At 44.2% G+C, this 26,557-nt stretch overlaps 1 protein-coding gene across 1 annotated transcript; it reads left to right on the top strand.

The window, feature by feature from the left end:
• Nucleotides 1-5,909: 5,909 nt before the first annotated feature.
• Nucleotides 5,910-15,905, top strand: LOC134297007 (oocyte zinc finger protein XlCOF6-like). Its single transcript, XM_062973344.1, has 6 exons — nt 5,910-6,062; nt 8,092-8,538; nt 9,273-9,384; nt 10,415-10,500; nt 10,698-10,818; nt 10,946-15,905. Exons 2-6 carry the CDS (start codon nt 8,128-8,130, stop codon nt 12,874-12,876), a joined length of 2,661 nt encoding a protein of 886 aa, XP_062829414.1. The 5' UTR covers nt 5,910-6,062; nt 8,092-8,127; the 3' UTR covers nt 12,877-15,905.
• Nucleotides 15,906-26,557: the final 10,652 nt, after the last annotated feature.

Below are 26,557 nucleotides of genomic sequence, written 5' to 3'. Positions count from 1 at the left end.
GAAAATCAACAAAATCTGGCTACCAGTATTAAAAAACTCAAAAATCAGAACAGTAAATAAGAAGCAACACTCTGAGCCATGGGAACTAGGGGCAGTTAACAAAGAATGCCCTCAGGCAGAAAGTAGCTAGTAGATGTGATTAACTGGTGATTAACTGGAACATTTACGCTGGTCCCTCACCCTGGACTTCCCACAGATATATATAAACATTCCTTGCTTAGTTTTTCCATACCTCACAACCTCTGAGGTATGGAAAAGCCTCAGAAAAGATGTTGAAAGCTGGAAAGCGTCCAGAGGAGGGCAACTAAAATGATCAAAGGTCTGGAGAACAAGCCCTATGAGGAGAGGCTTAAAGAACTGGGCATGTTTAGCCTGCAGAAGAGAAGGCTGAGAGGAGACATGATAGCCATGTACAAATATGTGAGGGGAAGTCATAGGGAGGAGGGAGCAAGCTTGTTTTCTGCTGCCCTGCAGACTAGGACACGGAACAATGGCTTCAAACTACAGGAAAGGAGATTCCACCTGAACATTAGGAAGAACTTCCTCACAGTGAGGGCTGTTCGGCAGTGGAACTCTCTGCCCCGGAGTCTGGTGGAGGCTCCTTCTTTGGAGGCTTTTAAACAGAGGCTGGATGGCCATCTGTCGGTGTCAGGACCCAGGCTGCAGAGCACCAATAACCTTACACAGAGGCCAGTCTCTATCTAATATCTTTATTAAAGAAATATATAAAATCAATAAAAACAAGTGAAGAATATAGTTCAGAAGCAGACCTTTCAGATAAGGTCAAATATAGTCCAGGAATGTATTGTCCAATATAAGATATTAGAGTTCAAAGTTTTAATCCACTTGACCGAAACACACACTTTGCCAAGCAATAGTGTGGGGAAATAACAGAGTCTTAAAAGTCCAACGAAGCTTGACAACAAGGCTGGAAATAAACTTGATTCTCGACTAGATCCGTGACCGGAGGCAAGACGAACATGAAGCATGAAACAGAGTCCGTGGTAAATCCGTGAGACAAGGCAAGGCTTGAAGCTTGATTCGGGAAGCAAGGAACTGGGATTACGAAGTCCACACACGATCTCTCTCCTCAAGCTGATCAATTGACTCCGCAAAGTATCCCTCGCGCCAAACACCTATATTGGGTCTCGTTTTCCCGCCAACAGAACTCTTTCCCTAGAGAACGAGAAGCGAAACCCAACTCTGTCCAGATGCATGACTCCTTAGAATTTCCCAAGGGAAGCAGACCTAATCAGCCATTTGTTTGGCAGCGATTCTCAGGCTTCTGCGATTAGCCTCCCTGACTCCCCTATCTTTAGTATAATTGTCCCTCCTGGAAAACGGGGGGGAGTTCTGCCCAAGGCCTGTTTGGCTGAATTCTTGAGGGCAAACGTCAACATCCTGCAGGTGAAGAGGCTCCGGCTCTTGCTGAACCGGCGAAAATCCCATGTTTTCCTCTTCGTCTGCCACAATAGTACTAGGAACAGGACTACAAGGCCCATGAGTCATCACAGTCGGGGGTGCTATGAATGCGATTTCCTGCTTCTTGGCAGGGGGTTGGACTGGATGGCCCATGAGGTCTCTTCCAACTCTACTATTCTATGATTCTATGAGAATGCCTGCCATAGATGTGGGCGAAACGTCAGGAGAGAATACTTCTGGAACATGGCCACACAGCCCGAAAGACATACAACAACCCTGTGATCCCGGCCATGAAAGCCTTCGACAACACATTAAACAGCCTTCTACCCTTATCCACGTGACACCCTTCCAGATGTTTTTACATTTGGCCATTATGTCACCTTTCAAACTTGTCTCTCCAAGCTAAATAAGCCCAGCTCCCTAACCTGCTCCTCATTGGGTTTGGCTTCCAAACCTTTCACCAACTGTCTCTTTCAAAGGGAACTGTAATGAAAAAATAAAGGAGGAAGAAAACTCAGTCTCAGGGACCTTAACTAGCTAGCTTTAACTGTCACATTTTGTTGCAGGTGCCGACAGGCTCATCATGATTACACCCAATGTTCAAATCCATGAGTGGCTTCCAACGCATATTTCGATTCAAACTCTCATGAGAAGATAATATTATTAAGGACTCCTTGGTCCACTTCTGTACATTGTCAGGACTTTTGATGGCCTTTGATGATACATGCTCTTGGCTGTAGCCAAGGGGGAGGGGGGTTAGGGGTTCAACCCCCCTGAAATGTTTCAGTTTTTTTAAAAACCTGGTTTACTCATGAATTTTAACTGATTAACCAAATCCCCATGAGTGTCCACTGAAGTTTATCTGTTTTGAGTCCACTGAAGTTTATCAATTGATTTCTAAATTATTTTGCGTTATGGAACTACTCTTTATGATTAACTTAAAAAAAGTTTCAAACCCCCCCCCCTTTTTTTTTTTTTCGCTATGGCCCTTGGCTCAGAAGCTGTAGATGGGCTCTGGGACTGTCCGGTAGTCTGCTACCAGACCTCAGCAAGCATCCTTTCCATTCGTCTCTACTTCCCTATTTGCATGTGGTTTTGACCTGTGCACAATTATAATTGTTAAAGCATCATGATTTGTTGGGCGAGTGGGCCAATGTTATGTCTTCCAAAGGAGGCTTTTCTTTGTAGTAAAATAATATCGTTGCACTATGTACAATAACAAGGTTTCTATAATACAAATACAGTAGAATCTCACTTATCCAAGCTAAACGGACCGGCAGAACCTTGGATAAGAGAATATCTTGGATAATAAGGAGGGATTAAGGAAAAGCCTACTAAACATCAAATTAGGTTATGATTTTACAAATTAAGCACCAAAACATCATGTTATACAACAAACTTGACAGAAAAGGTAGTTCAATATGCAGTAATGCTATGTAGTAATTACTGTATTTACGAATTTAGCACCAAAATATCCCGATGTATTGAAAACATTGACTACAAAAACATTGACTACTAAAAGGCAGACTGCGTTGGATAATCCAGAACGCTGGGTAAGCGAATGTTGGATAAGAGAGACTCTACTGTATGTTGTTGAAGGCTTTTATGGCCGGGATCACAGAGTTGTATGTTTTCCGGGCTGTATGGCCATGTTCCAGAAGCATTCTCTCCTGACGTTTTGCCCACATCTATGGCAGGCATCCTCAGAGGTTGTGAGGTAACAATACACCATAGCTTCAACACGCAGCAGCCTTCACACACAGGAGTTTTAAAACACGAGGCTTCTCTCAAACAGGTTTACCTCAGACTGACGTTCACCTGACACTGACTGAGAAGTTCCCTCGCTGAGGCAAAAAACTACCAACAACAGGCTTCGGCCTACTCACTCTCCTCAGCGACGCTAGCTTTGGCCCACTCAGTCTGACACGCTTCAGCCTACACTTTTGTAATCAAAAATACCCAGTTATTATTTAATATTTCTGACATGATTCTCACAGTCCAGACAGCTGAGCATACATAAAGAGGGGCTCAAACCCCCCTCCCCCTTCATTCTTACCCTCTGAAGTGGACACTCCATCCCTGTCCAGCACTGTCCCCTTGGTTTCTAAATAGCAGTCCTCTAAGTTGGCTTTTTCCGTCACAAAGAAATCCTGCACCAGAAGAAGCAGCACTGATCACAAAGAGAAGAGAGAATTAGAAAAGGAATGGAAGAGGACACAGCCTGAGTGGGCCCTCACAGCAGGTCATTTTACAGCATCTTTGCTCCTTGCAACTTCACTGGGATCAGGATCACAGGACCTCTGAGAAAGTGGAAAACCACAGGTAAAGAATTTGATACTTTTTTAAACTGAGGGAACATCTCTCTCAAAATGTCTTCGAGCAATATGATCAAGTTCCACTGGAAGCCGAACATAAAATTGCATTGGGGATCTAGAAATTCCCAGAGAGATGTTCTCTCCATGTTCCTAACCGGCTGTTAGGAGTTGTGGGAGTTGAAGTCCAAAACACCTGGAGGGTTAAAGTTTGCCCCTGCTTAAAGTAGGCTATGGAGGCACACTGAAGGACCTAGAGAGTCCAAGAAAGAATATTTTAATCAAATCTGTGAATACTCAAATCCACAATAGTTAAATCCTCAAATATGGAGGGATGACTATACTACACGAACACCCCTCTCACCTGCTGCTCCTTGCTCTGCTTGCCTTCCTCTTTGTGGCTGAGGAGGGCGACTAAAATGATCAAGTATCTGGAGAACAAGCCCTATGAGGAGCGGCTTAAAGAGCTAGGCATGTTTAGCCTGCAGAAGAGAAGGCTCAGAGGAGACATGATGAGGGCCATGTACAAATATGTGAGGGGAAGTCATAGGGGGGAGGGAGCAAGCTTTGTGGCTGAGGAGGGCGACTAAATTGATCAAGGGTCTGGAGAACAAGCCCTGGAGACAAGGATGTGGACTACAGGAAAGGAGATTCCACCTGAACATTAGGAAGAACTTTCTAACTATGAGAGCTGTTCAGCAGTGGAACTCTCTGCCCCAAAGTGTGGTGGAGGCTCCTTCTTTGGAGGCTTTTAAGCAGAGGCTGGATTGGCCATCTGTCGGGGGTACTTTAAATGTGAACCAGTCAATCTCCATATCTGCACAATGAAACCACCACAAATATTGCCTACCCACAAGCATTGTGAAATCACATATGTCTGAAACCTACTCTTTCTATATCCTTTCTTTCCCATTGAACGCATGGCTGGGTACAACTACTACTAGTAGTAATAATAATACACTTTATTTATATTCCGCCCTTCTCCCCTAAGGGACTCGGAGCGGATTACAGCATTTACATGCATAGGCAAACATTCAATGCCTTTACAATCACATGCAATGAGACACACAAACAAAGGCAAGGCTTCTCCTTTTATTTCCACCTTCTGGAGGCGGGGCTCATCTCTGGCTCTGGGGAGGCGCTTTTCTCCATTTCCAAGCCGAGGAGCCTGTGTTGTCACCTCCTGGTCATGTGCCAGCAACATTGCCTTTTCCCGCCAAAGCAGTACCTATTTATCTACTCACATTTGCATGTTTTTGAACAGCTAGGTTGGCAGGACGTAGGGCTGACATATGGGAGCTCATCCCGTCTCGCGGATTTAAACTGCCAACCTTCAGTTCTGCAGCACAAGGGTTTAACCCATTGCACCAACGCAGTAGAATTGTATTGATCAAAACTATCAAAATATATCAAATCTGCCTTGGTCACAACACACCTGGAGTCACCCTGTGTCCAAGTCTGGGCACCTCAGTTCAAAATTGATATTGAAATTTCACCCTGCTGACCGCAAATGGCACAGCTGACTTGTAATGATTTTAAATAATTGTTTTAACGTGATTTTAATGTTTATGTATATTTATGGTTTATTTTATGTCCCGGCATTGAATGTTTCCCATATAGAAGTTGTGCTCCGCCCTGAGTCCCCTTCGGGGTGAGAAGGGTGGAATATAAATGTTTTAAATAAATAAACAAGCCCAGCATCAAAAGTCAGTGTGTCTCCAGTTCTTTTCAAAGTCATGGCAGTTCAAGTGATGTCCAATTTACATTTTTTCAACAATGTTTTTTTCGGAGCTCAACTTTTGGACTTCATCTGCCAGAATCCCTGATAACTGACCAAAGGACCTTCCACAGATACATAAATTCCACTTGCCTTGTTTCTAGCAGATCTCACAACCTCTGAGGATGCCTGCCATAGAGGTGGGCGAAACGTCAGGAGAGAATGCTTCTGGAACAAGGCCATAGAGTCCGGAAAACTCACAGCAACCTAGTGATTCCGGCCATGAAAGCCTTCGAGAACTCATCCAGCAATGTTTTTTCCTGGACTCTAGTTATGGACTTCAGTTCCCAGAATCCCTGATCGTTGACCAAATCAGCAGAGGCTTCTGGGAGTAAAAGTCCAAAGCGCCCCTTGGTCTCCCTGGGCAACAGCTACACGCGCCTCCTAGCGTCACTCCTGGCCTCGTCCCCGCCTCTTCCGGCCATAGGAAAATCTTCCTAGAGAGGAGCCCAAAGGAAGTGGTGTGGAAACTGGAAGGACTTGGAAGACTCCAAAGAAGGAGTTGAGAAAAAAGGGAAGGAGGCTGCATCTCTCCCGCCCTGGAGCATGTGGTCAGTTGCTGAGTTGTTGTTATTATTATTATTATTGTTGAGTTGCTATGAGTTTTGAGGGCTATGCAGGGCATGTTCCTGCATCTATGGCAGGCATCCTCAGAGGTTGTGAGGTCGGTTGGAAACGAGGCAAGTGGGGTTTATATATCTGTGGAATAATGTCCAGGGTGGGAGAAAGAACTCTTGTCTGTTTGAGGCAAGTGTGAATGTTGCAAATGCCCACCTTGATTAGCATTGAATGGCCTTGCAGCTTCAATGCTTGGCTGGTTGTTGCCTGGGGGAACCCTGTGTTGGGAGGTATTAGCTGGCCCTGATTGGTTCTTGTCTGGAATTCCCCTGCTCTTTATTTGTTGTCCTGATTTTAGAGCTTTTAAAAGTCTGGTAGCCAGATTTTGTTCATTTTCATGGTTTACTCTTTTCTGTTGTCCCCATGCTTGTGGATGCCAATGGCTTCTCTGTTTAGCCTGACATGGTGGTTGTTAGAGTGGTCCAACATTTATGTGTTCTCAAATAATATTCTGTGTCCGGATTGGTTCATCAGGTGCTCTGCTATGGCTGACTTCTCTGATTGAGTCAAACTATCGTGCCTTTCATGTTCCTTGAAACCAGATTGAGATGGATCAAAATACTCGAATTATCTGGAGTTGTGAGGCCACCACCTTCTCTAGAACCTTGCCCAGGAAGGGGAAATTTGAAAGTGGCCTATAATTACACACCTGAATGAGATCCAGTGCCGGCTTCTTTAACAAAGATCTTACTATTGCCTCCCTGAATCTAATTGGCATTATGCCCTGGATCAGAGAGGCGTTAACCACCACCTTCACTAATTCTGTCAGTCCCCCCCGGCCCGATTCAATAAGCCAGAATGGGCAAGGGTCCAGAGAAAAGTGGTTGCTCTCATTCCTCCCAAGATCTTGTCCACATAGGATCATCATTTTATCATTGCTATCCTCCCCATCCAGGTTATATAAATCCTTTGCCATCTTTCGATGGTTTTTAAAACTTTTTTAAAAGATTTTTTAATAATTATTTTGGTATAAATGGCTGTTTTTGTTAGCCATAATCCAAGATATTTTACTTTGTTACTGCCTTGCAGGCAGATAGTTTCTCTAAAATATCAGTGTTGCTTTTTGACGTATTTTTGAGTAAGAACACAGATTTCTCATTAATTTTAAAACCTGACAGGTATCTATATCTGTTAATAATCTCCATTAGAATATGGGTACTCTGTATTGTGTCCCCTAAAATGCACACCAGATCATCCGCATATGCTTTTCCACATATTCATGCTTTTTTCTTAATGGCGACAGAGGACAACCTTGTCTTGTCCCCTTTCAGATCTCTATAAAATTTGACATTTTATCATTTGGCTCTTTGTCTTGAGTAGATAGCACCGATAGCCCTCTGGAAATGTTGACCCATGAGCCAGTACTTTCCCCATAAAATCCTCTTGATGTTGTTTATGTAAATACATATGACCATTGGTCAGAGCATTAATAAATTGATTGATATTCATCTGTTGGAGATAAAGCCCAATCTCCTAACTACTTTAAGTACAAAAATGAAACAGCCTGGAAAACACACAACAACCCCAAAATGAAAGAGTTTCATTCAACACTTTAGCTATAAATTCAAAAACTTCCTGTACCAAACTGGAGGTTTGTCGCTATATTTAAAATGTTTTCTCTTTATTTCTAAATCTACTATATTACAGAACTCTCAGTCAATAGGAGTAGATGAAAGAAGGAATAACTTTGTGGATTCATACTGCTTAGGGACAGAGTTACGGTTCCATGGGGAAGAAAAGAATCTTCTAAAGGTTCCCTTGAGCAAAAATGTTTGGGAACTGCTGGCGTAAATTACAGCTTATCCCAAGCATAAGTAGGTGCTGCCTTGTTTGCTCTGGACAGCATATAAGGACTGAAAAGCAACACCATTTATTCTTTCTATCCTCGTCAAACATCTTGCTTGCTTTTCTTCCACCTTTATTTCTGTCCCCAGTAATTTTCCCAATATCTTTGCTTTGCAGGAGAACCTGGCAATAGTGGAAGATCTAACTGCAAATATGGGAGGGAAAGACTATTCCGAGCCCAACCTGGGGAAAGGCCCTTCCTTCATTCAGGCCAAGCCTAGTGGAGCATTGGAGGAAAGAGCCACACAGAAGAGCCTGCCGGAGGAAGTGCTCTCTTCAGATTTACGGAGCCAGCAATTCAGGGACTTTGGCTACAGGGAGACGTTGGGACCTCGGGAGGTTTGCAGCCAGCTGCACCTTCTCTGCCGCCAGTGGCTCCGGCCAGAAAGACACACCAAGGCGGAGATGTTGGACTTGGTGGTGTTTGAGCAGTTCCTGGCTCTCCTTCCGCCTGAGATGTCGTCCTGGGTGAGAGAATGTGGGGCAGAGACCAGTTCCCAGGCGGTGGCCCTGGCAGAAGGCTTCCTCCTGAGTCAGGCAGAGAAGAGGCAGGAAGAGGAGCAGGTGAGCTCATTTCATTCTGGTCATTTTGAGGGCCATCAAGATATCTTTGCATGTTTTTTGAAAATTCTGGAACAAATGAGGCCAGAGTTAATTGCGTCTCATCAGTCAAAAGGCAGATCGAGGATAGCCTGGATTTGTATGATGGGATTCTGCTTCCCAGAAGACTGAGTTTGCAGCTAGGTTGCTAACGGGGGCTCTGTTACAGAGAACACATGGGTACCTTTTTAAAAGAGACTTGGGTAATTATTGATACAGTCCTAGGCACAATTAATAGCACTGGTCATTTCTTGAGCCTGGGTCCCAACTTTTCCAGGAAGTGTTTTCTCTGCGTTGGTTGTGTTCAGCCAGAGGAGATGCCACTCCTCTCATGGCTTTGCCTCCTGGCAGGATGGGATGGAGCCTTCTTTTCAGTGGCTTCCCCTGGACTCTGCAACTCTTTTGTAGGGAGATTAGATTGGCTCCCTCCTTCCTGTTGTTTTGTTCTCAAAGGGAAACATGCTTCTCTAAACAGCTTGCAGTTAAACATGGGTAGCAGCAATGTCCTTATCATCTTATTCTGCACTTTTATCTCTGTATTATAATTGTTTCAAGTCTGTAGAAAGATTATATTTTAGTTATTAAACACATGAGAAGCACATGAAAAAAACCATCTGCATTCAGAAGATGTAAGTGTTCAACATATCCCACCTTCCACTCCCTGACCCTACCATCCCTTGTTTCTGCTTCTGCTGCAGGATTTGTTTCTGGAAAGGATCCCTGAGGTAGATCAGTGTTTTCCTGAATCCAGTCAAAGGCAGCAGCCAAGATGGATGATGTGGGACAGCGAACGAAGGTCTCCTTCAATGAGTAAGAGGAGTCCTAAGTTTTCTCCTTGGCCTTCTCCATTCAAGTCTGTCTGAATATCTGGGTTGTATGGATTGTGGCACTTTAACAATATCATGCTGCCTAAACAGTACTATGATAATATAGGCATACTTCCGTTAAGAAAGTCTCTTAAGAGAAAATCTGCTTCTTCCTCCTTTGTTTCTGTGTAGCTGGATTTTTCCCTTGTAGGATTTTCCCTAGTAAAGAAGGACTGGAGAATACAACTCTGAGTATCAGGTTACAATAGAATCTAGGCAGCAAACAATACAATAAAGATTCATGGGGGAATGAGGAAGATTCTCTTCTCGTCCATCCTATTGCTGTGGTGTGTGCCTGCCCACAACAAGGCAATGTAAATTCAGCTGCCACTAGTGCCCACTTCTGAGCATGTATGACTAGAAAAATCAATAGAAAATGGGAAAACACTCTGATGAGATTATCTAAACGAATCTCACAAGCTCCCATTGCAGATGTGAAAGTGCAGAGATTTAAAATGTTAACTATCAAAAATGGAAATCACATGAAAAGCTCACTATTGGTATTATTTGTACTATGTTGTATTTCTTTAATATTTTTGCACCTTTTGACATTGAATGTATGCCCTTTAAATAATTTTTTTAATTAATTAGTGAAATCACAGATTACCACAGGGTCGTTTTGAAAGAAGGCTTCGCATTGTCTGTAGATTTTAAATGTTGTTGGGTTTGTTTTTACTAATGCAAGGCTGACCTTGACATCATCCATTCATTTGAAATGTGCGTTTTGTTGATTTTGAATAAAAAGGTTGCTGAAGTGCTCCTCTTTTTGGTGGAGGAAGAATCTGTCCTTCTTTTTTCCATGATATTCCTGCTCCAGGTACCATTTTTCTGTTAAAGAAGCCATGCTCTGGAGCAGGTTTGCTTGGTTAACTTGTGCATGATTATAAAGAAGAGAGATGATGTGCACCTCACAAGGAGAGAAGGAAAGAATGTGTAATTATATTCTCTTTCCCTTCTCTTTTCTGTTCCTCAAGGAGAGGAAACAAGGACTGGGTCTACAAGTATAAGTGCATCTCTTCCTCATGATGAACTCAGAACAGCATCTGCAAGAGTACATCAGGTAGGGGACAGGTCCTCAAGCAAGCCAAGAAAGGGGCTGTGTACTGATGTGCATCTGACCACTCTCCGGTCCTCACAGAATCCTGTTCTTTCCCTTTGCTTGCATCAAATGTGTCACTTCAAGGAGTCTGTTGATATCATCAAACAAGAATTTCAGTTTTTAAAGCAGTCTGAAACAATATTTGTGTTGTTCTCCAGGTGACTTTTGAGGAGGTGGCTGTGGATTTCACGGAAGAAGAGTGGGCTCTGTTAGACCCAGGCCAAAGGGCCCTTCATCAGAAGGTGATGGAGGAGAGTTTGGAAATCCTGTTCTCACTGGGTAAGGCTCCGTCCGTCTTCTGCTTTGTCAACTCACATAAAATCAGAATTCCTTGTCACTCTAGAGATATTAAAGCAGGTTGGATTCTTTTCTTCTAATCTTGTGGACTTCTTGTGTCTCTTTCTAGGAAGAACTTGTGGAAACAATTACCTGTCAAGGTTCCAACTTCTGACAGATCAAAGAAGCACAACAACTGAAAAAACATTGAAGCGTTTGAAGGGTAAAAAAAGATTGAGTGAAAAGGCATTCCTCTCCCGTTACCATTCAAATCACACAAAGAAGAAACTATTTCATTGTTGGGTCTGCAGAAAGTGTTTCATTCTGAAGAATAACCTCCTTTCTCATCAAGCAACTCACACTGGAGAGAAACCATTTAAATGTGCAGAGAGTGGGACCCATCATCAAATAACTCGCACAAGGGAGATGCAGTTTAACTGCCCAAAGTGTGGAAAAGGCTTTATTCGGAAGGCACACCTCACTCGTCATCAAGCAACTCACACTGGAGAGAAACCATTCAAATGCCCAGAGTGTGGAAAAGGCTTTAATCAGAAGGGGGACCTCACACGGCATCAAGAAACTCACACTGGAGGGAAACCATTAAAATGCCCCAAATGTGGAAAAGGCTTTAGTCGGAAGGTGCACCTCACTCTGCATCAAGCAACTCACACTGGGGAGAAACCATTCAAATGCCTGAAGTGTGGAAAAGGCTTTAATCAGAAGGGGGGCCTCATTCATCATCAAGCAACTCACACTGGGGAGAAACCATTCAAATGCCCCGAATGTGGAAAAGGCTTTATTCGGAAGTCACGCCTCACTCAGCATCAAGCAACTCACACTGGGGAGAAACCATTCAAATGCTTGGAGTGTGGAAAAGGCTTTATTCAGAAGATGCACCTCACTCTGCATCAAGCAACTCACACTGGGGAGAAACCATTCAAATGCCTGAAGTGTGGAAAAGGCTTTAATCAGAAGGGGGACCTCACTCGTCATCAAGCAATTCACACTGGGGAGAAACCATTCAAATGCCCCAAATGTGGAAAAGGCTTTATTCAGAAGGCACACCTCACTCAGCATGAAGCAACTCACACTGGGGAGAAACCATTCAAATGCCTGGAGTGTGGACAAGGCTTTATTCAGAAGTCACACCTCACTCGGCATCAAGCAACTCACACTGGGGAGAAACCCTTCAAATGCCTGGAGTGTGGAAAAGGCTTTATTCTTAAGTCACACCTCACTCGGCATCAAGTAACTCACACTGGGGAGAAACCATTCAAATGCCTGGGGTGTGGACAAGGCTTTATTTGGAAGGCAGACCTCACCCGGCATCAAACAACTCACACTGGGGAGAAACCATTCAAATGCCTGGACTGTGGAAAAGGCTTTATTTGGAAGTCACACCTCACTCAGCATCAAGCAACTCACACTGGTGAGAAACCATTCAAATGCCTGGAGTGTGGAAAAGGCTTTATTCGGAAGTCACACCTCACTCGGCACCAAGTAACTTACACTGGGGAGAAACCATTCAAATGCCCGGGGTGTGGACAAGGCTTTATTTGGAAGGCAGACCTCACTCGCCATCAAGCAACTCACACTGGGGAGAAACCATTCAAATGCCTGGACTGTGGAAAAGGCTTTATTTGGAAGTCTCACCTCATTCGGCATCAAGCAACTCACACTGGGGAGAAACCATTCAAATGCCTGGAGTGTGGAAAAGGCTTTAATCAGAAGGGGGACCTCAAACGGCATCAAGCAACTCACACTGGGGAGAAACCATTCAAATGCCTGGAGTGTGGAAAAGGCTTTAATCAGAAGGGGGACCTCAAACGGCATCAAGCAACTCACACTGGGGAGAAACCATTCAAATGCCCCGAATGTGGAAAAGGATTTGTTCAGAAGGCAGACTTCACTCTGCATCAAGTAACTCACACTGGAGAGAAACCATTCAAATGCCTGGGGTGTGGACAAGGCTTTATTTGGAAGGCAACTCAAAACGGGGGAAAACCATTCAAATGCACCGAATGTGGAAAAGGCTTTATTCAGAAGTCACACATCACATAGCATCAAGTAACTCACACTGGAGAGAAACCATTCAAATGCCTGGGGTGTGGACAAGGCTTTATTTGGAAGGCAGACCTCACTCGGCATCAAGCAACTCACACTGGGGAGAAACTATTCAAATGCCTGGAGTGTGGAAAAGGCTTTTTTTGGAAGTCACACCTCACTCGGCTTCAAGCAACTCACACTGGGAAGAAACCATTTAAATCCTCGGAGTGTGGAAAAGGCTTTATTCGGAAGACACATCTTACTTGGCATGAAGCAACTCACACTGGGGAGAAACCATTCAAATGCCCAGAGTGTGGAAAAGGCTTTAATCAGAAGGTGCACCTCACTCTGCATCAAGCAACTCACACTGGGGAGAAACCATTCAAATGCCTGGAGTGTGGACAAGGCTTTATTTGGAAGTCACACCTTACTTGTCATCAAGCCACTCACACTGGGGAGAAACCATTCAAATGCCTGTAGTGTGGACAAGGTTTTATTTGGAAGTCACACCTCACTTGCCATCAAGCAACTCACACTGGGGAGAAACCATTCAAATGCCTGGAGTGTGGACAAGGCTTTATTTGGAGGGCAGACCTCACTCGGCATCAAGCAACTCACACTGGGGAGAAAACATTAAAATGCTCCAAATTTGGAAAAGGCTTTATTCGGAAGACACGCCTCACTGTGCATCAAACCACTCATACTGGAGAGAAACCATTCAAATGCCTGGAGTGTGGAAAAGGCTTTAATCAGAAGGGGGACCTCACTCGGCATCAAGCAACTCACACTGGGGAGAAACCATTCAAATGCCTGAAGTGTGGAAAAGGCTTTATTCAGAAACCACATCTCATTTGGCATCAAGCAACTCACACTGGGGAGAAACCATTCAAATGCCCAGAGTGTGGAAAAGGCTTTAATCAGAAGGTGCACCTCACTCTGCATCAAGCAACTCACACTGGGGAGAAACCATTCAAATACCTGAAGTGTGGAAAAGGCTTTAATCAGAAGGGGGGGCATCACTCATCATCAAGCAACTCACACTGGGGAGAAACCATTCAAATGCCCCGAATGTGGAAAAGGCTTTATTCAGAAGGCACACCTCACTCAGCATGAAGCACTCACACTGGGGAGAAAACATTCAAATGCCCAGAGTGTGGAAAAGGCTTTAATCAGAAGGTGCACCTCACTCTGCATCAAGCAACTCACACTGGGGAGAAACCATTCAAATGCCTGGAGTGTGGACAAGGCTTTATTTGGAAGTCACACCTTACTTGTCATCAAGCCACTCACACTGGGGAGAAACCATTCAAATGCCTGTAGTGTGGACAAGGTTTTATTTGGAAGTCACACCTCACTTGCCATCAAGCAACTCACACTGGGGAGAAACCATTCAAATGCCTGGAGTGTGGACAAGGCTTTATTTGGAGGGCAGACCTCACTCGGCATCAAGCAACTCACACTGGGGAGAAAACATTAAAATGCTCCAAATTTGGAAAAGGCTTTATTCGGAAGACACGCCTCACTGTGCATCAAACCACTCATACTGGAGAGAAACCATTCAAATGCCTGGAGTGTGGAAAAGGCTTTAATCAGAAGGGGGACGTCACTCGGCATCAAGCAACTCACACTGGGGAGAAACCATTCAAATGCCTGAAGTGTGGAAAAGGCTTTATTCAGAAACCACATCTCATTTGGCATCAAGCAACTCACACTGGGGAGAAACCATTCAAATGCCCAGAGTGTGGAAAAGGCTTTAATCAGAAGGTGCACCTCACTCTGCATCAAGCAACTCACACTGGGGAGAAACCATTCAAATACCTGAAGTGTGGAAAAGGCTTTAATCAGAAGGGGGGGCATCACTCATCATCAAGCAACTCACACTGGGGAGAAACCATTCAAATGCCCCGAATGTGGAAAAGGCTTTATTCAGAAGGCACACCTCACTCAGCATGAAGCACTCACACTGGGGAGAAAACATTCAAATGCCTGGAATGTGGAAAAGGCTTTATTGAGAAGATGCACCTCAGTCTGCATCAAGCAACTCACACTGGGGAGAAACCATTCAAATGTGGAAAAGGCTTTATTCAGAAGGCACACCTCACTCAGCATGAAGCAACTCACACTGGGGATAAACCATTCAAATGCCTGGAATGTGGAAAAGGCTTTATTCAGAAGGCACACCTCACTTGGCCTCAAGCAACTCATACTGGGGAGAAACCATTCAAATGCCCAGAGTGTGGAGAAGGCTTTATTCGGAAGTCACATTTCACTTGGCATCAAGGAACTCATACTGGGGAGAAACCCTTCAAATGCCTGGAGTGTGGAAAAGGCTTTATTCAGAAACCACTCCTCATTTGGCATCAAGCAACTCACACTGGGGAGAAACCATTCAAATGCCCATAGTGTGGAAAAGGCTTTATTCGGAAGACAGACCTCAGTCGTCATGAAACAGTTCACACTGGGGAGAAACCATTCAAATGTCTGGAGGATGGGATGAGTGTTATTCGGAAGATAGATCTGACTTGCCATGAAACAGTTCACAGTGTAGAGAAGCCATTTCAGTGTCCGGAATGTGGGAAAGGTTTCACTCAGAAGGCATCCCTCACTCAGCATCAAGCCACTCATGGTGTAGAGGAATTAATGGGAAAATGGGAAATCTCCACAGGCTTTTGGAAGAGTGACCCTTTTGTAGATCAATTAGTATTCATACTATTTGGTATAATAACCGTTTGGAAAGGCATGACCTTGTGAGAGATTGTAACCTTTGGTAAAGTATGGTCTTCCTGAGAAGAGTTAAAAACTCACTTGTGTCAGGATCACCGTAGTAGCCTGGGACTGGCTGCTTTGGTTCTCTGCCATAAAAAGGGAGGTGGTGGGAAAAGAATTAGGAATTGCAGTTAACAGACTGTGGACACAGTGTTTGGCCACTAAAGGGCGGATGGGAGTTAGATTGCTATATTACAGGATGTTTCGAGTGAGAAATCCTTTAGAGCTGTTATTCAGTGATTTTGGAAAGACAGAATAAATCAGTTGTCTTCAGCGAATGGTTGTGAGCTTGATTTTCAGTTCCAAGAACTTCCAGAATTTTACAGCTTGAGTCAATCTTCTCCTTAGTGGTAAATATCCTCTAGTATTCATGCATGAAAACGGACAAAAACACACAGGCCAAGGTTCTATCTTCCAAAGGAGGCTTTCCTTTGTAGTAAAATAATATCGTTGCACTATGTACAATAAAAAGGCTTCTATAATACAAATACAGTAGAGTCTCACTTATCCAAGCTAAATGGGCTGGCAGAACCTTGGATAAGCAAATATCTTGGATAATAAGGAGGGATTAAGGAAAAGCCTACTAAACATCAAATTAGGTTATGATTTTACAAATTAAGTCCCAAAACATCATGTTATACAACAAATGTTAAAGAAAAAGTAGTTCAATATGCAGTAATGCTATGTAGTAATTACTGTATTTATGAATTTAGCACCAAAATATCCTGATGTATTGAAAACATTGACTACAAAAACATTGACTACTAAAAAGCAGACTGCGTTGGATAATCCAGAACGCTGGGTAAGCGAATGTTGGATAAGAGAGACTCTACTGTTGAAGGCTTTTATGGCCGGGATCACAGGGTGGTTGTATATTTTCTGGGCTGTATGGCCATGTTCCAGAAGTATTCTCTCCTGACGTTTCGCCCACATCTATGGCAGGCATCCTCAGAGGTTGTGAGGTAACAATACACCATAGCTTCAACACGCAGCAGCCTTCACACACAGGAGTTTTAAAACATGAGGCTTCTCTCAAACAGGTTTACCTCAGACTGACGTTCACCTGACACTGACTGAGAAGTTCCCTCGCTGAGGCAAAAAACTACCAACAACAGGCTTCGGCCTACTCACTCTCCTCAGCGATGCTAGCTTTGGCCCACTCACTCTGACACGCTTCGGCCTACACTTTTGTAATCAAAAATACCCAGTTATTATTTAATATTTCTGACATGATTCTCACAGTCCAGACAGCTGAGCATACATAAAGAGGGGCTCAAAACCCCCTCCCCCTTCATTCTTACCCTCTGAAGTGGACACTCCATCCCTGTCCAGCACTGTCCCCTTGGTTTCTAAATAGCAGTCCTCTAAGTTGGCTTTTTCCGTCACAAAGAAATCCTGCACCAGAAGAAGCAGCACTGATCACAAAGAGAAGAGAGAATTAGAAAAGGAATGGAAGAGGACACAGCCTGAGTGGGCCCTCACAGCAGGTCATTTTACAGCATCTTTGCTCCTTGCAACTTCACTGGGATCAGGATCACAGGACCTCTGAGAAAGTGGAAAACCACAGGTAAAGAATTTGATACTTTCTTAAACTGAGGGAACACCTCTCTCAAAATGTGTTCGAGCAATATGATCAAGTTCCACTGGAAGCCGAACATAAAATTGCATTGGGGGATCTAGAAATTCCCAGAGATGTTCTCTCCATGTTCCTAATCGGCTGTTAGGAGTTGTGGGAGTTGAAGTCCAAAATACCTGGAGGGTTAAGGTTTGCCCCTGCTTAAAGTAGGCTATAGAGGCACACTGAAGGACCTAGAGAGATTGCAAGGGATAACATTTTAATCAAATCCGTTTCAGCCACACTGTAGGACACAGGATTCCAAGAAAGAATATTTTAATCAAATCTGTGAATACTCAAATCCACAAAAGTTATAGCCACAAATATGGAGGGCTATATTACACGGAGCCCTCTCATCTGCTGCTCCTTGCTCTGCTTGCCTTCCTCTTCGTGGCTGAGGAGGGCGACTAAAATGGTCTGGAGAACAAGCCCTATGAGGAGCGGCTTAAAGAGCTGGTCATGTTTACCCTGCAGAAGAGAAGGTGGAGAGGAGACATGATGAGGGCCATGTATAAATATGTGAGGGGAAGTCCTAGGGAGAAGGAAGCAAGTTTGTTTTCTGCTGCCCTGGAGACAAGGATGTGGAACAAGTGGCTAGGACATGGAACAACAGCTTCAAACTACAGGAAAGAAAGGAAATTCCACTTGAACATTAGGAAGAACTTGACTATGAGAGCTGCTCAGCAGTGGAACTCTCTGCCCTGGAGTGTGGTGGAGGCTCCTTCTTTGGAGGCTTTTAAGCAGAGGTTGGATGGCCATCTGTCGGGAGTGTTTGAATGCAATTTTCTTCCGCCCAACGCTCCATCTCTGCTTTAAGGATGACCAGAAACTGCTCCAGCAACACCAGGTCCAGCATCTCTGCCATGCTCTGCCTTTCTGGATGGGGCTACTGGTGGCAGAGATTGCAGAGTTGTCTACAAACCTTTCTAGGCCTTTCCATCTCCTCATAGCGGAAGTCCCTGAAGCGTGGGTAGTCTACATTTGAGATCTGCATATCCTTCCTCACGCTGGTCTGTGCAGTTCTTTTCCAAAATATTTCTGCACTCTCCTCTGGGAGAGGCATCTCACCCTGGGAACCACACAAAAAATGCTGGGCTGCCATTCTTGCCTTTGTCCCGTCTCTTCCAGCCAGAGGGTGGAAGAAACTTTCGGCTTTCCTCTGACATTAAGTCTAGTCATGTTCGACTCTGGGTGTTGGTGCTCATCTCCATTTCTAAGCCAAAGAGCCGGCATTGTTCATAGACACCTCTAAGGTCGTGTGGCCGGCATGACTGCATGAGCTCCCTTATCTTCCCACGGGAGCAGTACCTATTGATCTACTTACATTTGCATGTTTTCGAACTACTAGGTTGGCAAAAGCTGGGGCTAACAGCGGGAGCTCTTTCCGGATTCAAACCGCCAACCTTTCATAGAATCATAGAATCATAGAATAGTAGAGTTGGAAGAGACCACATGGGCCATCTAGTCCAACCCCCTGCTAAGAAGCAGGAAATCGCATTCAAAGCACCCCCGACAGATGGCCATCCAGCCTCTGCTTAAAAGCCTCCAAGGAAGGAGCGTCCACCACGGCCCCGGGGAGAGAGTTCCACTGTCGAACAGCTCTCACAGTGAGGAAGTTCTTCCTGATGTTCAGGTGGAATCTCCTTTCCTGTAGTTTGAAGCCATTGTTCCGTGTCCTAGTCTGCAGGGCAGCAGAAAACAAGCTTGCTCCCTCTTCCCTATGACTTCCCCTCACATATTTGTACATGGCTATCATGTGTCCTCTCAGCCTTCTCTTCTGCAGGCTAAACATGCCCAGCTCTTTAAGCCGCTCCTCATAGGGCTTGTTCTCCAGACCCTTAATCATTTTAGTCGCCCTCCTCTGGACGCTTTCCAGCTTGTCAACATCTCCCTTCAACTGTGGTGCCCAAAATTGGACACAGTATTCCAGGTGTGGTCTGACCAAGGCAGAATAGAGGGGGAGCATAACTTCCCTGGATCTAGACGCTATTCCCCTATTGATGCAGGCCAGAATCCCATTGGCTTTTTTAGCAGCCGCATCACATTGTTGGCTCATGTTTAACTTGTTGTCCATGAGGACTCCAAGGTCTTTTTCGCACACACTGCTGTCAAGCCAGGCGTCCCCCATTCTGTATCTTTGATTTCCATTTTTTCTGCCGAAGTGAAGTATCTTGCATTTGTCCCTGTTGAACTTCATTTTGTTAGTTTTGGCCCATCTCTCTAGTCCAGGGGTCCCCAAACTTTTTAAACAGGGGGCCAGTTCACGGTCCCTCGGTCCGTTGGAGGGCCGGACTATATTTTTAAAAAACTATGAACAAATTCCTATGCACACTGCACATGTCTTATTTGTATTGCAAAACAACAACAATAACAATGAAAGACCAATACAATATTTAAAAGTGAAAATAATTTTAACCAACATAAACCTATCAGGATTTCAATAGGAAGTGTGGGCCTGCTTCTGGCCAATGAGATAGTCAAGTTAATTAGGATTGTTGTTGTTGTTGTTGTTGTGTGTCTTCAAGTCATTTCAGACTTCGGGCGAGCCTAAGTCCAAAATTATTTATTTATTCATTTACTACATTTATTTACTACATTTATATCCCGCCCTTCTCACCACGAAGGGAACTCAGAGCAGCTGTATGTACATATGATATATTATATTATTCGCATAGCACAATATATAAGCCGCCCCGAGTCCCTTCGGGGAGATGGGGCGAGGTATAAGAATAAAATTATTATTATTATTATTGTGTTGTCGAAGGCTTTCATGGCCAGAATCACAGGGTTGTTGTATGTCTTTCGGGCTGTGTGGCCATGTTCCAGAAGCATTCTCTCCTGACGTTTCGCCCACATCTATGGCAGGCATCCTCAGAGGTTGTGAGGTATGGTTGTGAGGATTCCATACCTCACAACCTCTGAGGATGCCTGCCATAGATGTGGGTGAAACGTCAGGAGAGAATGCTTCTGGAACATGGCCACACAGCCCGAAAGACATACAACAACCCCATTATTATTATTATTATTATTATTATATTAGCATTATATATTACTATATTGAATTATACCAGTATACTGTAATATTATGTGTAATATATAACATATAATTAATATTATTATATGGTAATATTATTAGTATTATATTGTATAAAATGATATTATTATCAATATCATATGTATATACAATATATTATACTATTAAAACTGATATAAAAATATTATATTATAAATGAAGGCGGGGGCCAGGTCAATGACCCTGGAGGGCCGCATCCGGCCCCCGGGCCTTAGTTTGGGGACCCCTGCTCTAGTCTGTCAAGATCGTTTTGAATTCTGCTCCTGTCTTCTGGAGTGTTAGCTATCCCTCCCAGTTTGGTGTCGTCTGCAAACTTGATGATCGTGCCTTCTAACCCTTCGTCTAAGTCGTTAATAAAGATGTTGAACAGAACCGGGCCCAGGACGGAGCCCTGCGGCACTCCACTTGTCACTTCTTTCCATGATGAAGACGAACGCATTGGTGAGCACCCTTTGGGTTCGTTCGCTTAGCCAATTACAGATCCACCTAACCATAGTTTTGTCTAGCCCACATTTTACTAGTTTGTTTGCCAGAAGGTCGTGGGGGACTTTGTCGAAGGTCTTACTGAAATCCAGGTACGCTACATCCACAGCATTCCCTGTATCAACCCAACTCGTAACTCTATCGAAAAAAGAGATCAGATTAGTCTGGCATGACTTGTTTTTGGTAAATCCGTGTTGACTATTAGCAATGACCGCATTTGTTTCTAAGTGTTCGCAGACCACTTCCTTAATGATCTTTTCCAGAATTTTGCCTGGTATTGATGTGAGGCTGACCGGATGGTAATTGTTTGGGTCGTTCTTTTTTCCCTTCTTGAAGATAGGGACCACATTCGCCCTCCTCCAATCTGCTGGGACTTCTCCCGTTCTCCAAGAACTCTCGAAGATAATTGCCAGTGGTTCTGAAATAACTTCCGCTAGTTCCTTCAGTACTCTTGGGTGTAGCTGATCTGGCCCTGGGGACTTGAATTCGTTTAGAGAGGCCAGGTGTTCCTGGACAGCGTGTCTCCCTATTTGGGGTTGGATTTCCCCCAATCCTTCGTCCATTCCGTGTTGCTGAGGTTGAAGATGGCTTTCTTTTTCTGAGAAGACCGAGGCAAAGAAGGCATTGAGCAGTTCTGCCTTTTCCCTGTCCCCTGTCGCCATCACCCCATCTTCTCCTTGCAATGGCCCTATCGCCTCCTTTTTCTTCCTTTTTCTACCAACGTAAGGAAAAAAGCCTTTTTTGTTGTTTTTTATGTCCCTGGCAAGCCTGAGCTCATTTTGCGCTTTAGCCTTGCGAACCTTTTCCCTACAGGTGTTGGCTATACGTTTGAATTCTTCTTTGGTGATTTCTCCCCTTTTCCACTTCTTGTGCATGTCACTTTTGAGCTTTAGCTCAGTTAGAAGTTCTTTGGACATCCATTCTGGCTTCTTTGCACTTGTCTTATTTTTCTTCTTTGTTGGCACTGTTTGCATTTGCGCCTTGAGTATTTCACTTTTGAAAAACTCCCATCCATCCTTAACTCCCTTGTTTTTTAATATCGGCGTCCATGGAATGCCGCTCAGTAATTCCTTCATTTTTTGGAAGTCAGCTCTCTTAAAGTCCAGAAAGCGTGTTTGACTTGTCTTAGTTTCAGCATTCCTTTGTATTGCAAACTGCAGGAGCACATGGTCACTTGCCCCTAAGGATCCAACCACTTCAACTGTATTGATCAGGTCTTCCACATTTGTTAAGAGTTGCTGATCCCCTTGTTGCCTCTTCTACCTTCTGGACCATAAAATTATCTGCAAGGCAAGTGAGGAATTTGTTGGACTTTGTACTCTTGGCTGAGTTTGTTTTCCAGCAGATATCGGGATAATTGAAATCGCCCATGACTACTATATCTCTTCTTTGTGCCTGTTTGGTCAGCTGTTGACAGAAGGCTTCATCAAGTCCTTCATCCTGACTCGGAGGTCTGTAGTAGACACCCACGACAAGATCTTTTTGAGTCCCGGTTCCCTTGATTCTTATCCAGATGCTTTCAAGCTGGTTTCCCGGATTACAGTCTTGCATTTCTTCTGCAACGTAACTGTTTTTGACATATAAAGCTACTCCCCCTCCTCTCCCCTTTGTTCTATTTCTGTGAAAGAGGTTATAGCCCTCAATGGTTAAATTCCAGTGATGGGAGTCATCCCACCAGGTTTCAATGATGCCTATGACATCGTATGTGTGGTGGTGTGCTAGGAGTTGGAGTTCGTCTTGCTTATTTCCCATGCTCTGAGCATTAGTGTAAAGACATGTAAGCCCCTGTGACCTCCCCTCGAACTGTTTATTTGGGATTATTGTGCTCTCTGTACTTGGTCCTTGCTGTGTTTGTGCAGCCCTCCGTTTAGCCTTTCAGCGGTTCCCTGTGGTCGTGGGTAATATATTGTTCGCCAGGCTGTTGTTCCCCTCCCCCAGTGGATCTAGTTTAAAGTGCGCCTGATGAGGTTTGTGAGTCTGTGTGCAAAAAGATGTTTTCCTACTTGTGTGAGATGCACCCCATCGCTTGCCAGTAGTCCATCCTCTTGGAAGAGTAGACCATGGTCAAGGAAGCCAAAATGCTCCTCTTGACACCATTTTCTGAGCCAGTTATTGACCTGTACTATTTTTCCGGCCCTTGTAGAGCCGTGTCCTACAACAGGGAGGAGGGATGAAAAGATCACATGTACATTATACAGTTTTAGCTTTGTTCCCAGAGCTCGAAAATCATTTGTGATCTTTTGAAAAGTATGCCTAGCGGTGTCATTGGTACCTACATGTATCAACATAAGGTGGGGAGGGTGATGGGGCTTTAGGAGCCTGCTGAGCCTCTGAGTAATATGGTGTATTTTTGCCCCCGGGAGGCAGCATGTTTCTCGAGCCATCCCATCCGGTCTGGAAATGATGGCTTCCGTTCCTCTAACCTTGGTAGTAGTCACCTACTACCAAGACCTGTTTCCTTTGAGGATTGACAGGGTCCCTTTTGTGCAAGACAGTGTGTATGTCCCCTGAAGAGTGTTCCTGTTGAAGTGAATCATGTAGGTGTAAAGTGTTGTCCTCCTCCTCAACATCCCCAGTGCATTCATCAATGACAATCCATTGAGATACATCCGAGAGCCCATTACTCTCCCAAGGATGTTCCTGTTGCTCCTGGTCTATGATTGGGGATGGAGCATTTGCATGATTACATAAGTGTGACTGTGGTGATGCACTGTCCCCGTCAGGGCTATCCCCTGCGCATTGATCCAGGGTGGTCCACTGAGTGGTATCTAAGAAACTGTGGTCCTCCACAAGATGTGTTTCCTGATTGTATGTTAATGATGTAAGAATTTCAAATCTGTTGTGTAAATGCAGCTGAGCAAAGGAGTTCTGCGGAGGCTGCCTGGTCCTGCGTCTCCTTCTATGGGTGACCTCCTTCCAAGCCTGAGGGTTGTCTACCTTTGAGTTGATCTCCCCATAAGGTTCCTGATCATGGTCTTGGTGGTGTTGGTGTGATGCAGGCTGCAGATCTACAGCAGCGTGTTGTGCAGTGTCCAAGAAGAGCTCGAGTGCCTGAATGTCCTTAAGGGTCTTAATACGGTGCTCGAGCTGTTGGATCCTCTGCTCCATCAGAGTCATCTGTTTGCATTTGGAGCAGATGTAGTTGTCTAGTTTTTGTGTGAAAAAGCGGAACATGCCACAGCTGGTGCATGTGATGGGAATGTTTTGCTTTTGTTGCATCTCTTGGTGAGCGTGGTGGCCAAGTGGGATCTTTGTACAGTTAAGTAATACGCACGCACTTTATGTGCAAACTGCAACAAACCACCTCTTTGTGTATTTGTTTATGTTGCTTTGTTTCCTGTATGTACTGCAAAGGATAGTTAGTAAAGGTGCCTTTTTCACACAACAGTCACACAACAGTTAGACTTTGACCACAGGAGCCAAGCCCACACTCAGTTTAAAATCTTAGCCAAATCTTAGCCAAATCCTACCTGAAGCCAGGGAGCAAAAATGTCCTCCTGCTGCCTCTGCTTCTGCGAGAACCAACTGCCCTTCTGGGATCAGCATGTACAGCCAGCCGCTCAGTGGATTAGCCCGCTGTGTCACTGGGGACTCTGAAGACACCTTATGAACTGAAATACTTTAAAAGTAGGTGCCATGTGCCAAATTCAGGGACTAATTTTCCTTTTAAGGAGTTTACCTTAACGGTTACATTATCCAAGGCATAGATACACTCCACTTGCTTCACTGCCAACAGAGCTTCCGAAGATGCCATTAACCACAGGTGCAGGCAAAACATCAGGAGAGAATGATGCTGGAACAAGGCCACACAGCTCAGAAAACTCAAAGCAACCCAATGTATTATCCAATCTTTGGGAGATTCTGGGTCACCCTGAAGCATCGCCCAACCTCTCACATCTATCAGCAGGTACATAACATTTCTCCAGCATTTATAATCTGATAAAAAGGGTTGGCTCTTTGAAGGCGGCGTGGTTGAGGTTTTAAGGTAAGTTTCATTCATTTAAATAGTTTTAATAGCATAAAAGCATAAACCATTTACATCCTTTTAAAATTATATTTATATGTCAATGCAATCACTGTGTTTTTAGCATTGTTTCATGTTTATTGTTGGCGGCCTTTGGGACCCTATAGTGCAGGCACAGGGCAAACTTCGCCCCTCCAGGTGTTTTGGAATATGCTGTTAGGAATTGTGGGAGTTGGAGTCTGAAACACCTGGAGGGCTGTAGTTTGCCGTATGCTGGAAGGCAGGCTTACGATGTCTAAACCTGTACAGATTTAGCATTTCACACTTTCAGTGTATGCTTGAAACGGTACAGAAACTACCTGGATTATCGCTATGATGTACATAGTTAAACATTGTAGGAGGATAAAACACGAAGAATGTAAGTATTATGTGAGTAAATGGCAACTGGCATGATTTTTAAGAAAACTGCCTCTATACATTAGATGTGATTGGAGGTGGTGTTTGGTCAGTAAGTTCTGCGATGTTTCCCTGATGTTTCTGTTTGTTAAAGTGCAAGACCTCATTGTTCTTGACTGACAGATGTTGAGGCCTCAATAGCGCAAGCAAATTTGGCTTCCAAGCAGCCAAAATCTGACCAGAGAGGCTGTGAAGGGGAGCTGCAGGGCGAGGACACCATCTTATGAATGGCAGAAGATTGACTCTAGAGCAGTGTTTCCCCAACACTGGATTTAGACTCCCAGAATCTCTGACCATTTCCCAATGTGGCTGAGACTGCTGGAAATTGCAGTCCATAATACCTGGGGGACTGGGGTTTGGAATCTCTGCTCCAGAGAACTGCAGACAGGGTTTTGACTAAGACAAGTATATTTTGAGGTTTCTTGGAGATGAAACCCAAGTGTAAACATGAACTTCATTTCTGCTCCATATATATCTTATTTGCATAGCTTGAGTAATTTTATACTGTATTTTAGAATAAACAATGGTTTCCCCAGTTCTCTTCACTATCCTCCCAAGTCAATTCTAACGGGCGAGGAGCATAGGAGTGACATCATGTACTGTTTTATTCTCTTTGTCTTTTGCTTTGCTAGTTTTATATATATATATATATATATTTGTGTATGTGTATTGTTTCTTGTAATTTAAGTATAAAGTATGATATTAAAGTATTGTCCAAGGCTTTCACAGCCAGAATCACTGGGGTGCTGTGTGGTCTCCAGGCTGGCTGTGTTCTAGCAGCATTTTCTCCTGATGTTCTGCCTGCATCTATGATCCTCTGAAGATACCAGGCAACTTGGGCACAAAGTAGACTGGGCCACTTGGAAGGTGCTGAACAGACTGTGCTATGACACCACAAGATGCAGAGCCAAACTTAAGAAATGGGGCTACAAAGTGGAGTCCACGGCATGTGAGTGTGGAGAAGAGCAAGCCACAGACCACCTACTACAATGCAGTCTGAGCCCTGCCACATGCACGATGGAGGACCTTCTTATAGCAACACCAGAGGCACCCTAAGTGGCCAGCTACTGCTCAAAGGACATTTAGTATAATGCCAAATTGTTATTGTTGTTTTGTTTTTCAACTTTATGTTTTCAAATACATTACAACTTGTACCCTTGGTTCACTTCTGACACGATAAATAAATAAACCAGCAAGAGAGGCAGGTGAGTCGTGAGGAGAAAATGCTGCTAGAACACGGCCACAGAGCCTGGAAACCACACAGCACCCTAATGATATTAAAGTTTATGATTAATTTTTAAATAACAAATCCCCTGTTACATACACCGCCACACATCAA

The sequence above is a fragment of the Anolis carolinensis genome, chromosome 2, assembly GCF_035594765.1.
Source record: "Anolis carolinensis isolate JA03-04 chromosome 2, rAnoCar3.1.pri, whole genome shotgun sequence".
NCBI classification, from domain to species: domain Eukaryota; kingdom Metazoa; phylum Chordata; class Lepidosauria; order Squamata; family Dactyloidae; genus Anolis; species Anolis carolinensis.
The sequence above is the reverse complement of the archived record's forward strand: the minus strand, read 5'-3'. Positions and strand labels throughout refer to the sequence as shown.

Bases quoted from the DNA above. Each gene is read 5' to 3' on its own strand.
- LOC134297007 (XM_062973344.1), top strand. From the start codon at position 8,128: ATGGGAGGGAAAGACTATTCCGAGCCCAACCTGGGGAAAGGCCCTTCC. The intron at 8,539-9,272 runs GTGAGCTCATTT...CTTCTGCTGCAG, and splicing joins AGAGGCAGGAAGAGGAGCAG to GATTTGTTTCTGGAAAGGAT. The intron at 10,819-10,945 runs GTAAGGCTCCGT...GTCTCTTTCTAG, and splicing joins GGAAATCCTGTTCTCACTGG to GAAGAACTTGTGGAAACAAT.